Source organism: Theropithecus gelada, chromosome 19, assembly GCF_003255815.1.
Source record: "Theropithecus gelada isolate Dixy chromosome 19, Tgel_1.0, whole genome shotgun sequence".
NCBI classification, from domain to species: Eukaryota; Metazoa; Chordata; class Mammalia; order Primates; family Cercopithecidae; genus Theropithecus; species Theropithecus gelada.
In genome coordinates, this window is record NC_037687.1 from 41,837,917 (window position 1) to 41,850,494 (window position 12,578).

General features: G+C 52.9%; 1 protein-coding gene across 2 annotated transcripts; it reads left to right on the plus strand.

The window, feature by feature from the left end:
- The first annotated feature begins 7,284 nt into the window (after positions 1-7,284).
- On the plus strand, positions 7,285-12,377 carry PPP1R14A (protein phosphatase 1 regulatory inhibitor subunit 14A). Of its 2 annotated transcripts, XM_025369082.1 has the most exons (4): positions 7,285-7,767; positions 10,635-10,715; positions 11,282-11,314; positions 12,172-12,377. In XM_025369082.1, the coding sequence occupies exons 1-4, from the start codon at positions 7,567-7,569 to the stop codon at positions 12,298-12,300; spliced, it is 444 nt and encodes a 147-aa protein (XP_025224867.1). In that variant the 5' UTR covers positions 7,285-7,566; the 3' UTR covers positions 12,301-12,377. The 2 variants fall into 2 exon arrangements, with proteins under 2 accessions (XP_025224867.1, XP_025224868.1); XM_025369083.1 differs by lacking the exon at positions 10,635-10,715.
- Positions 12,378-12,578: the final 201 nt, after the last annotated feature.

Consider the following 12,578-nt stretch of genomic DNA (forward strand, 5'->3'; position numbering starts at 1 on the left):
GATGGGGAAGGCCAAGCTGAGGGATCAGAGGCTGGGACGCTAGAAAACCAGGGCATGATGGGAGCCCAGGCAGCTTTCCCATCCAGCCTGAGAGAGGGCCAAGGAGGGCTTCCTGGAGGAGGTGATAGGCCCATGCAAAAACAACAGCCTCGGGCCCTGGCTCCAAGGTTCTCAGGACAGATATGGAGACAAATACTTAGCACAGGCAGCATCAGAATTGAGAGAAAGGAAGCCCCTGGGGAATCCCAGAGGAGACACCTGACCAAGCCTGGGAGTCAAAGAGGGCTTCCTGGAAGAGGAGTTACGTGAGCTGACTCTAGAAAGGGGAATGGAGTGGGGCAGGCACACGAGTAGAGGACAGCCAACAAGGTAATCAAAATAAATGCATTATTATTGAAAACACTTTTTTAAATTCTTTCTTTCTTTTTTTTTGAGATGGAGTTTTGTTCTTGTTGCCCAGGCTGGAGTGCGATGGCATGATCTTGGCTCACTGCAGCCTTGACCTCCCAGGCTCAAGGGATCCTCCCACCTCAGCCTTCCAAGTAGCTGGGACTACAGATGTGAGCCACCACACCCAGCTGATTTTTAAATTTTTTGTGGAGACACGGGTCTTGCTATGTTGCCCAAGGTGGTCTCAAACTCCTGGTTTCAAGGGATCCTCCTGTCTCATCCTTCCAATAATGTTGTATTAGAGGCATGAATCACCACACCAGGCCTGAAAACACTTTAACAATGCTATGCAGAAAATGAATCGGGAGCTGGGATGGAAAATAACGAGATCGTTTGAATTGGGTGGTGGAGGAAGGGCTCTGTGAGGGGTGGCTTTGATAATGAACTCTGAAGGATGATAAAGGCCAAGGGACAAACATTCCAAGCATCAGGAACGGCAAATGCAGAGGTCTTCAGGCAGGAAAGAGAATAGTGTGTTCAGGAGCCAGGGCCACTCCCACTGGTCAGCCTCCCTGGTAGCATAATAATACATTTTGATAACTGAGTTCTCAAAATGGTGTTTACCTTAAACAGCGGAAGTCTCACCTTGCAGTGAGGTCATGGGACTCAAGGTGGAGTCTGAATGTGAGGCCAAAGGTTTCTCCCAGCACTTGAATCTCCCACTGCCACTCAGACCCACTAAACCCAGGCTTGAGCATGAAAACAGGGAAGTATGTGCCGAGCCGTTGAGACTTGGAAGAAGGCATAGGCCTCTTCTTTCTTTCATTTTATTTTATTTTGAGACAGTTTCGCTTGTTGCCCAGGCTGGAATGCAGTGGTGGGATCTCAGCTCTCACTGCAGCCTCCCCCTTCCGGGTTCAAGCGATTCTCCCATCTCAGCCTCCTCAGTAGCTGGGATTACAGGCACCCGCCACCACACCCAGCTAATTTTTGTATTTTTTGTAGAGATGGGTTTTCCGTCCAGTTTTGAGCTTTAAACACAAAAACTCAAAAGGAGGGCTGGGCGTGGTGGCTCATGCCTGTAATCCCAGCACTTTGGGAGGAGACCAAGGCAGGCGGATCACGAGGTCAGTAGATGGAGACCATCTTGGCTAACACCGTGAAACCACGTCTCTACTAAAAAAAAAAAACAAAAGGTTAGCTGGGCGTGGTGGTGGGCGCATGTAGTCCCAACTACTCAGGAGGCTGAGGCAGGAGAATCGCTTGAACCCCGGAAGCGGAGTTTGCAGTGAGCCAATATTGCACCACTGCACTCCAGCCTGAGCAACAGCGTGAGACTCGTTCTAAAAAAAAAAAAAAAAAAAAAAGGCCGGGGGTGGCTCACACCTGTAATCTCAGCACTTTGGGAGGCCAAGGTGGGCAGATCACGAGGTCAGGAGTTCAAGACCAGCCTGGCCAACATAGTGAAACCCTGTCTCTACTAAAAATACGAAAATTAGCTGGGCATGATGACGTGTGCCTGTAGCCCCAGCCACTTGGGAGGCTGAGGCAGGAGAATCGCTTGAACCCGGGAGGCAGAGTTTTCAGTGAGCCGATATTGTGCCACTGCACTCCAGCCTGGGCGACAGAGCGAGACTCCATCTAAAACAACAACAACAACAACAAAAACAAAACAAAAAAGAGAAACTTGACAGTAGGCCAGGTGTGGTGGCTCACGCCTGTAATCCCAGCACTTTGGGAGGCCGAGGTGGGCGGATCACCCGAGGTTGGGAGTTCAAGACCAGCCTGACCAACATGGGAAACCCTGTCTCTACTGAAAATATAAAATTAGTCGGGTGTGGTGGCAGATGCCTGTAATCCACGCTACTCGGGAGGCTGAGGCAGGAGAATTGCTTGAACCTAGGAGGTGGAGGTTGCAGTGAGCTGAGATCGCGCCATTGCACTCCAGCCCAGGCAACAAGAGTGAAACTCCATCACAAAAAATGAAACAAAGGCTGGGCGCAGCGGCTCAAGCCTGTAATCCCAGCACTTTGGGAGGCCGAGGCGGGCGGATCACGAGGTCAGAAGATCGAGACCATCCTGGCTAACACGGTGAAACCCCGTTTCTACTAAAAATTCAAAAAATTAGCCAGGCGTGGCGGCAGGCGCCTGTAGTCCCAGCTACTTGGGAGGCTGAGGCAGGAGAATGGCGTGAACCCGGGAGGCGGAGCTTGCAGTGAGCCAAGATCGCACCACTGCACTCCAGCCTGGGCAACTGAGTGAGACTCCGTCTAAAAAAAAAAAAAAAAAGAAAAACAAACTTGACAGTAATTGCATCAATAGTTTTTCTTTTCCCCCTGTTTTGTATTGCATCAATTGTTTAGAAAGCAGGCCACCAAAAGGTTTTTGTTTCTGTTTCTTCCCTGGGGAAGACTATTTTATCATTGACACTGTTTAGAAATGTCAATGCAAAGGAAAATAAAAACCAGACCAACTTTTGGTCAGTTTTGTTTTGTTTGTTTTTGAAACGGAGTCTCACTCTGTGGCCCAGGCTGCAGTGCAATGGCAGGATCTCGGCTCACCGCAACCTCCACCTCCTGGGCTCAAGCGATTCTCCTGCCTCAGTCTCCCAAGTAGCCGGGATTACAGGCGTGTGCCACCACACCTGACTAATTTTTCTATTTTTATGGAGACAGGGTTTCACCATGTTGGCCAGGCTGGTCTTGAACTCCTGACCTCAGGTGATCTGCCTGCCTTGGCCTCCCGAAGTGCTGTGATTACAGGTGTGAGCCACCATGTCCAGCCTTGGTCAGTTTTTTTTGTTTTTAAATTCTCTACAGATAGTGCACCTTCTTTTTGCCTGTATCCAAAGTAGACCACTCCTGTCCCCCCGCCTTTGGTATGCTACTAGTTGGAAAACAGACAATAATTTTTTTTTCTGTCACTGCACAGAACAGAAAATATGACATTTTTTCTTTTTGAGACAGAGTCTCACTCTATCCCCCAGGCTGGAGTGCAGTGGTGTGATCACAGTTCACTGCATCCTTCATCTCCTGGGCTCAAGTGATTCTCCCAACTCAGCCTCCAGGGTAACTGGGACTACAAGCACACACCACTGCACCTGGCTTTTTTTTTTTTTTTTTTTTTTGTAGAGATAAGGTCTCACTATGTTGTCCAAGCTGGTCTTGAACTCCTGGATGTAATTGCTTCTCCTGCCTCAGCCTCCTATAGTGTTGAGTTTACAGGCGTGAGCCACCACACCTGGCATAGACAATACATTAAATGAGTACATTATATATAATGTTAGAGGCCGGTTGTGGTGGCGCACGCCTGTAATTCCAGCACTTTGGGAGGCCAAGATGGGCAGATCATCTGAAGTCAGGAGTTCGAGACCAGCCTGACCAACATGGTGAAACCCCGTCTCTACTGAAAATATAAAAAGTAAGCAGACGCAGTGGTACACAACTGTAGTCCCAGCTACTCAGGAGCCTGAAGCAGGAGAGTCTCTTGAACCCGGGAGACGGAGGTTGCAGTGAGCCGAGATCATAATACTGCACTCCAGCCTGGGGTGACAGAGTGAGACTCCATCTCAAAAAAAAAAAAAAAAAAGAAAAAAAAAAATATATCTCAAATGTTAGAAAGTGGTAAGTGTTATGTATCAAACAGAGCTGGGTGAGGGGCACGAGAGTTGCAGTGTGAAATAGCGTGGCCAGGGAAGACCTCACTGAACAGTGACATTGGAGGGAGGTGAAGGAGTGAGCCCTGCTGATATTGTAGGGAAGAGCTTTCCTGGCAGAGGGAACTGGGAGTGAAAGGTACTGAAATGGGACTGTCCCTGGCAGAGCTGGGACTGCTAAACCAAGGAGTTTGTCCTTTAGACTGAGGGCCATGGGGAGCTATGGATAGTTGTTTTTTATTTTTATTTTTTTAGAGATGGGGTCTTGCTCTGTCGCCCAGGCTGGAGTGTGATGGTGCGAGCTCAGCTCACTGCAGCCTCTGCCTCCCAGGTTCAAGCAATTCTCCCACCTTAGCCTCCCGAATAGCTGGGATTACAGGGGTGCACCACCATGCTTGGCTAATTTTTTTGCATTTTTAGTAGAGACAGGGGTTCGCCATGTTGGCCAGACTGGTCTCAAATTCCTGACCTCAGATGATCCACTCACCTCAGCCTCCCAAAGTGCTGGGATTACAGACGTGAGCCATGGCGCCTGGCCTGTTTTTAATTTAGAAATAAAACAGCTTGACTGGGCGCGGTGGCTCAAGCCTGTAATCCCAGCACTTTGGGAGGCCGAGATGGGCGGATCACGAGGTCAGGAGATCGAGACCATCCTGGCTAACACGTCTCTACTAAAAAATACAAAAAACTAGCCGGGCGAGGTGGTGGGCGTCTGTAGTCCCAGCTACTCTGGAGGCTGAGGCAGGAGAATGGCGTAAACCTGGGAGGCGGAGCTTGCAGTGAGCTGAGATCCGGCCACCGCACTCCGGCCTGGGCGACAGAGCGAGACTCTGCCTCAAAAAAAAAAAAAAAAAAAAAAAAAAGCTTTATTGAGGCCTGGCACGGTGGCTCACGCCTGAAATCCCAGCACTTTGGAAGGCCGAGGTGGGTGGATTAACTGAGGTCAGGAGTTCAAGACCAGCCTGGCCAACATGGTGAAACCCCCGTCTCTACTAAAAATACAAAAATTAGCCAGGCATGGTGGCACATCCCTGTAATCCCAGCTACTGGGGAGGCTGAGGCAGGAGAATTGCTTGAGCCCGGGAGGCAGAGGTTGCAGTGAGCTGAGATTGTGCCATTGTACTCCAGCCTCGCCAACAGTGTGAGACTCTATCTCAAAAAACAAACAAACAAAAACCCAGCTTTATTGAGAGATAACTCACATACCATACAACTCATCCTTTTATTTATTTATTTATTTATTTATTTATTTATTTACAGATGGAGTTTCACTCTTGTTGCCCAGGCTGGAGTGCGATGGTGTGATCTCAGCTCACTGCAACATCCCCCTCCTGGGTTCAAGCAATTCTCCTGCCTCAGCCTCCCAAGTAGCTGGGATTACAGGCATATGCCACCATGCCCAGCTAATTTTTGTATTTTTAGTAGAGACAGGGTTTCACCATGTTAGCCAGGTTGGTCTCTAACTCTTGACCTCGCATGATCCACCCGCCTCGGCCTCCCAAAGTGCTGGGATTACAGGCGTGAGTCACTGTGCCCGGCCCAATTCACCTTTTTAAAGTGTACAGTTCAGCCCGGTGTGGTGGCTCATCCCAACACCTTATGAGTTACATGATTGCTATTTTTTTCTACCATTCTATGACTTGTCTCTCACTTTCTTGGTGATGTTCTTTGAAACTCAAAAGTTTTACATTTTGGCTGATTGGTGGGGTGAGGTGGCTCATGCCTATAATCCTAGCACCTTGGGAGGCCAAGGTGGGAGGATTGATTGAGCTCAGGAATTGGAGAACAGCCTAGGCAACATAGTGAGACCCTGTCTCTACAATTTTTTTTTTTTTTTTTGAGATGGCGTCTTGCTCTGTCACCCAGGCTGGAGTGCAGTGGCACCATCTCGGCTCACCGCAACCTCCGCCTCCTGGGTTCAAGCAATTCTTCTGCCTGAGCCTCCCCAGTAGCTGCAATTACAGGTGCACACTACCACACCTGGCTATTTTTTTTTTTGTATTTTTAGTAGAGATGGGATTTTACCATGTTGGCCAGGCTGGTCTCTAATTCCGGACCTGGTGATCTGCCCACCTCGGCCTCTCAGAGTGCTGGGATTACAGGCATGAACCACCAATAATAAATAAACAATTATTTATTATTATTGTATTTAATTTAACTTATTTATTTTGAGATAGAGTCTCGCTCTTGTTGCCCAGGCTGGAGTGCAATGGTGCTATCTTGGCTCACCGCAACCTCCGCCTCCCGGGTTGAAGCGATTCTCCTGCCTCAGCCTCCCGAGTAGCTGGAATTACAGGCACGTGCCACCACGCCCAGATAACTTTTGTATTTTTAGAGAGATGGGGTCTCAGCATGTTGGCCAGGCTGGTCTTGAACTCCTGACCTCGTGATCCACCCGCCTTGGCCTTCCAAAATTCTGGGATTACAGACGTGAGCCACTGTATCCAGCCACATTTAAATTTTAAAGTATAATTCTTGCTGCCTATAATTAGAAGTGGGACAACTATTTTGAAGTAAGGGACTTCCCTGGCCACCCTCGATAAAATTGCAACCCTACCGTCACTCCATTTGTCCTTTTCTGCTTTCTATTTATCCAAAGCACTTATATGATAATAAACTGTATAATACCATGCTTACTGTGTTTCTCGTGTGTCCCGGCTACAGCTGTCAACTGCGTGGGACTGGGCTTGTCTGTTTTGTTCCTTGCTGTATCCCTGGAGCGTAGAGCAGTGTCTGGTACAGAGTGGATACTTAATAGATATTCGTTAAATGGGGCCAGGGGCAGTGGCTCACACCTATAATCCCCACACTTTGGGAGGCGGAGGCAGGCAGATCACCTGAGGTCAAGAGTTTGAGACCAGCCTAGGCAACATGGCGAAACCCCGTCTCTACTAAAAATACAAAAATTAGCTGGGTGTGGTGGTGCATCCCTGTAATCCCAGCTACTTCGGAGGCTGAGGCAGGAGAATCACTTGAACCTGGGAGGCTGACGTTGCGATGAGCCGAGATCGCGCCACTGCACTCCAGCCTGGGCGACAAAGAGAGACACCGATTCAAAAAATAAATTCGTTAAACGGAATGAGTGAACAAATGGATGGATGAGTGAATGAATGAACGAAGGAACAAGTGATTGCTGGACCTTCTACAGCGATGGTGGCGCAGGCGCTCCCGCACCACCCCTGCCACCGCCAGAGGGCGCAGACAGGCCGGGTCCCGAGTGTCTGTCCCGGGCCCCCGCCCCACGGGATCCAGGCCCCGGAGCCCCCGACGCAGGGACCCGCCTGGGGTTCTGGGTCCCCGCCCATACCTGAACCCCACACGACTGCGTGCCTCAAGCCGACGCAGAGGCCTACTCTCGCGTTGCAGACGGAGAAACTGAGGCCCGAGGCGGCCGGGGCGGGGCCGACCTCCAGGCGAGCCCGAGCCTCCGCCCCCGGCCAGCCCCGCCCCGGCCCGTAAGAAGCACCCCGGGCGCTAGGCGAAGGCGCACAGCGCGGGACCGGGCTGGGGCCAGCAGCGCGATGGCAGCTCAGCGGCTGGGCAAGCGCGTGCTGAGCAAGCTGCAGTCCCCGTCGCGGGCCCGTGGGCCAGGGGGCAGTCCCGGGGGGCTGCAGAAGCGGCACGCGCGCGTCACCGTCAAATATGACCGGCGGGAGCTGCAGCGACGGCTGGACGTGGAGAAGTGGATCGACGGGCGCCTGGAGGAGCTGTACCGCGGCATGGTGAGCTCGGGAGTGGTCGCGGACAGATGGAGCCCGGGCGCGGAGATCCCACGCCCTTGGGGTCTCGGTGCTCACTCGCTGGTGCACGGTCAGCCTGGTCTGCACAAGAGGACGAGTGCCCCAGGGCTGGGCACTCACTGGCCTGGCCCTGTCCGTGCCCTATGGCATTGTGCTTATGGACACACCGAGAGCAACATACAAACACCTGAGTCTCCAGAGATGTGTCCAAATGCCTGGGGAGGGCCAGGAGTTTAGCATATGAGGAGGGAGGAGGCTAAGTTGAGCTGGAACCACCACATCTGGAGAAAGAGTGGGGGAAGGGGGGTGTCATAAAGCCAAACATAGACATAGTGACAGGGGAGATACAGCCACACAGACACCCACGGCAAAGGAAGCAAAAGCAGACACAGATGTGCACAGTGAAGGAAGCTCTAGCAGCTCACGGACACAACACAGAAGTAACAGCCATGCACAAACCCACAAGGACACAAGCGGGGGCGGGGGGGTGGCGGTTGGTGGAGGGTCACCTACAGTTCAACATGTGCTACAGCCACAGCCACCCGCAGACACAGCGGCGTGGGCCACAGCCGTAGGCAGATACAGCACAACCCCATTGGAACACAAAATGACTCAAGTTACGGCCCTTCCTATCTCCTAAAGAAAAAACTATGACCACCTGCAAGCATAAGCGCTGATCCACAGCCACTCAAAGACATAAAACAACAGAAATTGGCCCAGCACAGTGGCTCACGCCTGTAATCCCAGCACTTTGTGAGGCCGGGGCGGGAGGATTGCTTGACGTCAGGAGTTCAAGACCAGCCTGGGCAACATGGGAAAAACCTGTCTCTACCAAAAATATTAAAACATAGCCGAGCGTGGTGGCACACACACACCTGTAATCTCAGCTCCTCGGAGGCTGAGGTGGGAGGATTGCTTGAGCATGGGAGGCCAAGGTTGCAGTGAACCAAGATTGCGCCACTGCACTCCAGCCTGGGCAACAGAGTGAGACCGTGTCTCAAAAACAAACAAAGCCCAACAGAGTTTATAACTACACCCAGACATAAAACTGTAAGCTATAGGAACAGGCAGACATACAACTGCAGAACCCACTGCTGTTCACAGGCACACAAGAGCCTAAGCCGTAGCTCCATGACAGACACAGGTACGTCATCACTTGAGCTTCTGCTTGAAGTCACACTTTCAGTGACTTCTTTTTTCTTTTCCTTAGAGGTGGGGCCTTACTGGCCGAGCACAGTGTCTCACGCCTGTAATCCCAGAACTTTGGGAGGCTGAGGTGGGCAGATCACTTGAGGTCAGGAGTTCGAGACTAGCCTGGCCAACATGGTGAAACTCCATCTCTACTAAAAATACAAAAATTAGCCGGGTATGGTGGTGGGCACCTGTAATCTAGCGACTAGGGAGGCTGAGGCAGGAGAATCACTTGAACTTGGGAGGCTGAGGTTGCTGTGAGCCGAGATCATGCCACTGCATTCCACCCTGGGTTACAGAAGGAGACTCTGTCTCAAAAAAAAAAAAAAAAAAAGAAAGAAAAAGAGATCGGGCCTCACTATCTCGCTATGTTGCCCAGGCTGGTCTTGAACTCCTGGGCTCAAGCAATTCTCTCTTGTTGGGCTCCCCAAATGTCAGGATTACAGGCGTGAGCCATTGCTCTGGGCCTTCTGTGACTTCTGTATGCTACAGTGTACACAGGACCCACGAGTCCTCTTCTTCATGGTGCAACAGTGGTGGAAGGCATGGCCCTTCCCCCACAGTGACATGCAGTCCCTCTGTTCTCAGACTCAGACCTGGGCCCATACCGGTGAACCAATCTGGTTGCTAGTGGCAGGTGTCATCTATGAGGCCATGCTTGGGTGGTGGGCCCCACAGCTGACTGTGGACACATGCTGATGTGTCACGCACCCAAGCCAGAGCCACACACCTCACACCTGCAGGACCATAGACCACTATACGAAGCCACTGCACGATGCCGGGTCCCTCTGCCTGCTCAACCAGCCCCGGGCCCTTGGCACCAGGCAGTAGCCCTGGCAGAGACTCACACACCTGTGTCCTTGCTGAAGCCTCTTCATCACACATGAACCAGGACCATCCAGCCCTGAAGCCCCAGGCCTGAAGCCGACAGCCGGACTTTGGGTTGGGGAGGAAAGGATTCATGACCCCAAGGCTCTCTTGCTCCCTCAACAGCTGGGGACAGCTGGGTCCTGTTCCCAGCAGGGTGACTGACCCAGCCTGCACTTGGGCCACTGCCTGTAGAGGCCACACTAAGCGCCCCGCTCTTAGCAGCTGAGTTGAGCTCATGACTCATCCCACCCACCCACTTTGAGGGGCCTCAGTGGTCCTCCCTCCGGTCTCATCAGGCTGCATTTTGGCCCCCCAGGGGCTGGCCCAAGCTGTCCTCTGCCTTCCTGTCCCCTGGGGGAAGGGGCCGCCCCAGCTGGCTGCCAGCCTCTCCTCCCCCACACCTAGTGCTAAGACTTCTCCTTGAAAGGGCAGAAGCCAGCCCCTCTCCTGAATCCCAGAATCTGACATTCCAGGACTCCACTAGGCCTGTTTTCCTCTGTGGGAACTGGAGCCAAGGCGAGAGACCTGTGCCAGCCCCGAGGCTCCCGGGGCCCATGCGCCCAGGCATCGGGCTGGTACAGGGCCCTGGGGCTCTATCAGCCCATCTGTCACCCCTCCCCCCCAACACCCAGATGTCCTGCCTTGGCAGTGCCATCCCTGACTGCCACATGAATGCTCCAGAACCCGCCAGCTGGGCCCTGGGGCCAGTGGGGCTCCTGCAGAGCCCTGGACAAAGGCGAGGGAGGGAGGGAAGGCGATCCTAGGCACCCCTCTCTCCCTGGCTCTAGGAGGCAGACATGCCCGACGAGATCAACATTGACGAATTGTTGGAGTTAGAGAGTGAAGAGGAGAGAAGCCGGAAAATCCAGGTAGGTGGCGGGGAAGTGTCCCCCAGCTCCCCACTTTGCACCTCCCTAAAAATAATAGCAATAGTTCACATGTTTACTGAGTGCTCACTAGATGCCGGGCACTGGTGTGATGGCTTTACATGTATTCACTCATTTAACCCTCACAAAACCCTCCGAAGCAGTCGCTAGTGTGAGCTCCATTTTCCCCATGAGGAAAATGAGGCCCAGAGAGGTTGAATCCCTTGCCCAGTATCACACAGCTCAGAAGGAGCAGAGCTGGGCATCGAACCCAGGCAGTTTGGCAGCCATGGCCTTGCTTATGGCGTATGCCTTTTTAGAGGAGAGAAGTGCTGTGTGACCCTCTCGCCCTCTCTGGATCTAGTGACTCACCCCTGCCCTGAGTCACTCCACATGCCCCTTGGGCTCTGTTCCTCTCTTGAAGCTTGGTAGGCAGTCCACCCTGGAGTCTGACTTCCATTTGTCTTGCTGCTGGGGCTTTTTGGGAAAGGGAAGGGGCTGGAGGGGAGTAGCTGTTAGTCATTTACTGTTTTGTTTTGTTTTGTTTTGTTTTTGGTTGGGGGTTTTAGGGACTCCTGAAGTCGTGTGGGAAACCTGTCGAGGTGAGTTTTCTGTCCCTCATTATGGGCCCTGTTCTGGCCCCAGGTTCTCTGATGGGGGAGTAGGAAGAAGCTGACTGTGCCTGGGACAGGCAGAAGGGTCTCTGGGGAACCCCCTCCCCCACCCTCTGCAGCTCTTTCTGGTCTGCAGGGGTATCTTTTGTCCTCCTCCTTGTCTCTCTCCCCCTCTCCCCCACCTGCCGAGGGGGCTCCATTCTGTCCTCCCCCATCTGTCTTGTTTCTGTCTCTCCTGTGCCTGTCCTTTGGTCGCCAACCTTCAGGCTCAGTCTCCCTCTGTCCTTCTCCCCTGTCACTGCCTCTGCCACCCCGGGCTCCCTTCCCCACCTCTGGGGGCCCTCCATCTTCCCAGGCCCTGAAGCTGAGCGGCCCAACCCCTCCCACTTCCTTCCCTGCTTTAAAAGGGAAAACTATTCATGTTTCTCCAACTAGCTCTGAGGGACAAACGTCATTGCGTTTCTGTCCGCCCTGGATCTATCTCTGGGGACCTGTCTCCACGTGTCTGTGTTTCTTTCTCTGTCCCTATGTCTCTGTCTGTCTCTATCTCTACACGTCTCTCTCTTTCTGTGTCTGTTTCTCCCCCTCCCCCACTCCCTATCTGTCTCCTTGGATCTCTATCTGTCTTCCTAGCTCTTTCTCTCCATTCCTCCCATTGCTCTTTCCCCAGCTCTGTCTTTCTCCCAGCTCACTTTTCTCTCTATGTCTATAGCCTCCGCCCCTAACTCCCCCAACCCCACAATCAGAGAACAGGAGGAGGTGCCCAGGTCAGGGACTGGGCTGGACAGGGGCAGGGGGTGCCCCCGCGATGTTCCCATGTTCTCAGCTCCCCTGCCCTGTCTCAGGACTTCATCCAGGAGCTGCTGGCAAAGCTTCAAGGCCTCCACAGGCAGCCCGGCCTCCGCCAGCACAGCCCCTCCCACGATGGCAGCCTCAGCCCCCTCCAGGACCGAGCCCGGACTGCTCACCCCTGACCCTCTCACACTCTCCCTGCCCTGCCGACACCGCCCAGCTTGTGTATAAGTTGTATTTAATGGTTCTGTAACAATAATAACACTGTGTGGTTGTTTTTCCTCCCCCCGCCCGGTTACCATGGGCTTCCCTGAGCTCCCCCCACAACCTCCCTCTCTCCTCCTGTGGCCTCTGCTCATGTCCCTGTCCCAGCACCGCAGTTGGGCCTGCCAGATGGAGAATCACTCCTCCTGGGCCAGAGAGCATGAGAACGGGCCTTGCTGAGCCTGCGCCCTTGGGA

Bases quoted from the DNA above. Each gene is read 5' to 3' on its own strand.
- PPP1R14A (XM_025369082.1), top strand. From the start codon at position 7,567: ATGGCAGCTCAGCGGCTGGGCAAGCGCGTGCTGAGCAAGCTGCAGTCC. The intron at 7,768-10,634 runs GTGAGCTCGGGA...CCCTGGCTCTAG, and splicing joins AGGAGCTGTACCGCGGCATG to GAGGCAGACATGCCCGACGA. The intron at 11,315-12,171 runs GTGAGTTTTCTG...GCCCTGTCTCAG, and splicing joins CGTGTGGGAAACCTGTCGAG to GACTTCATCCAGGAGCTGCT.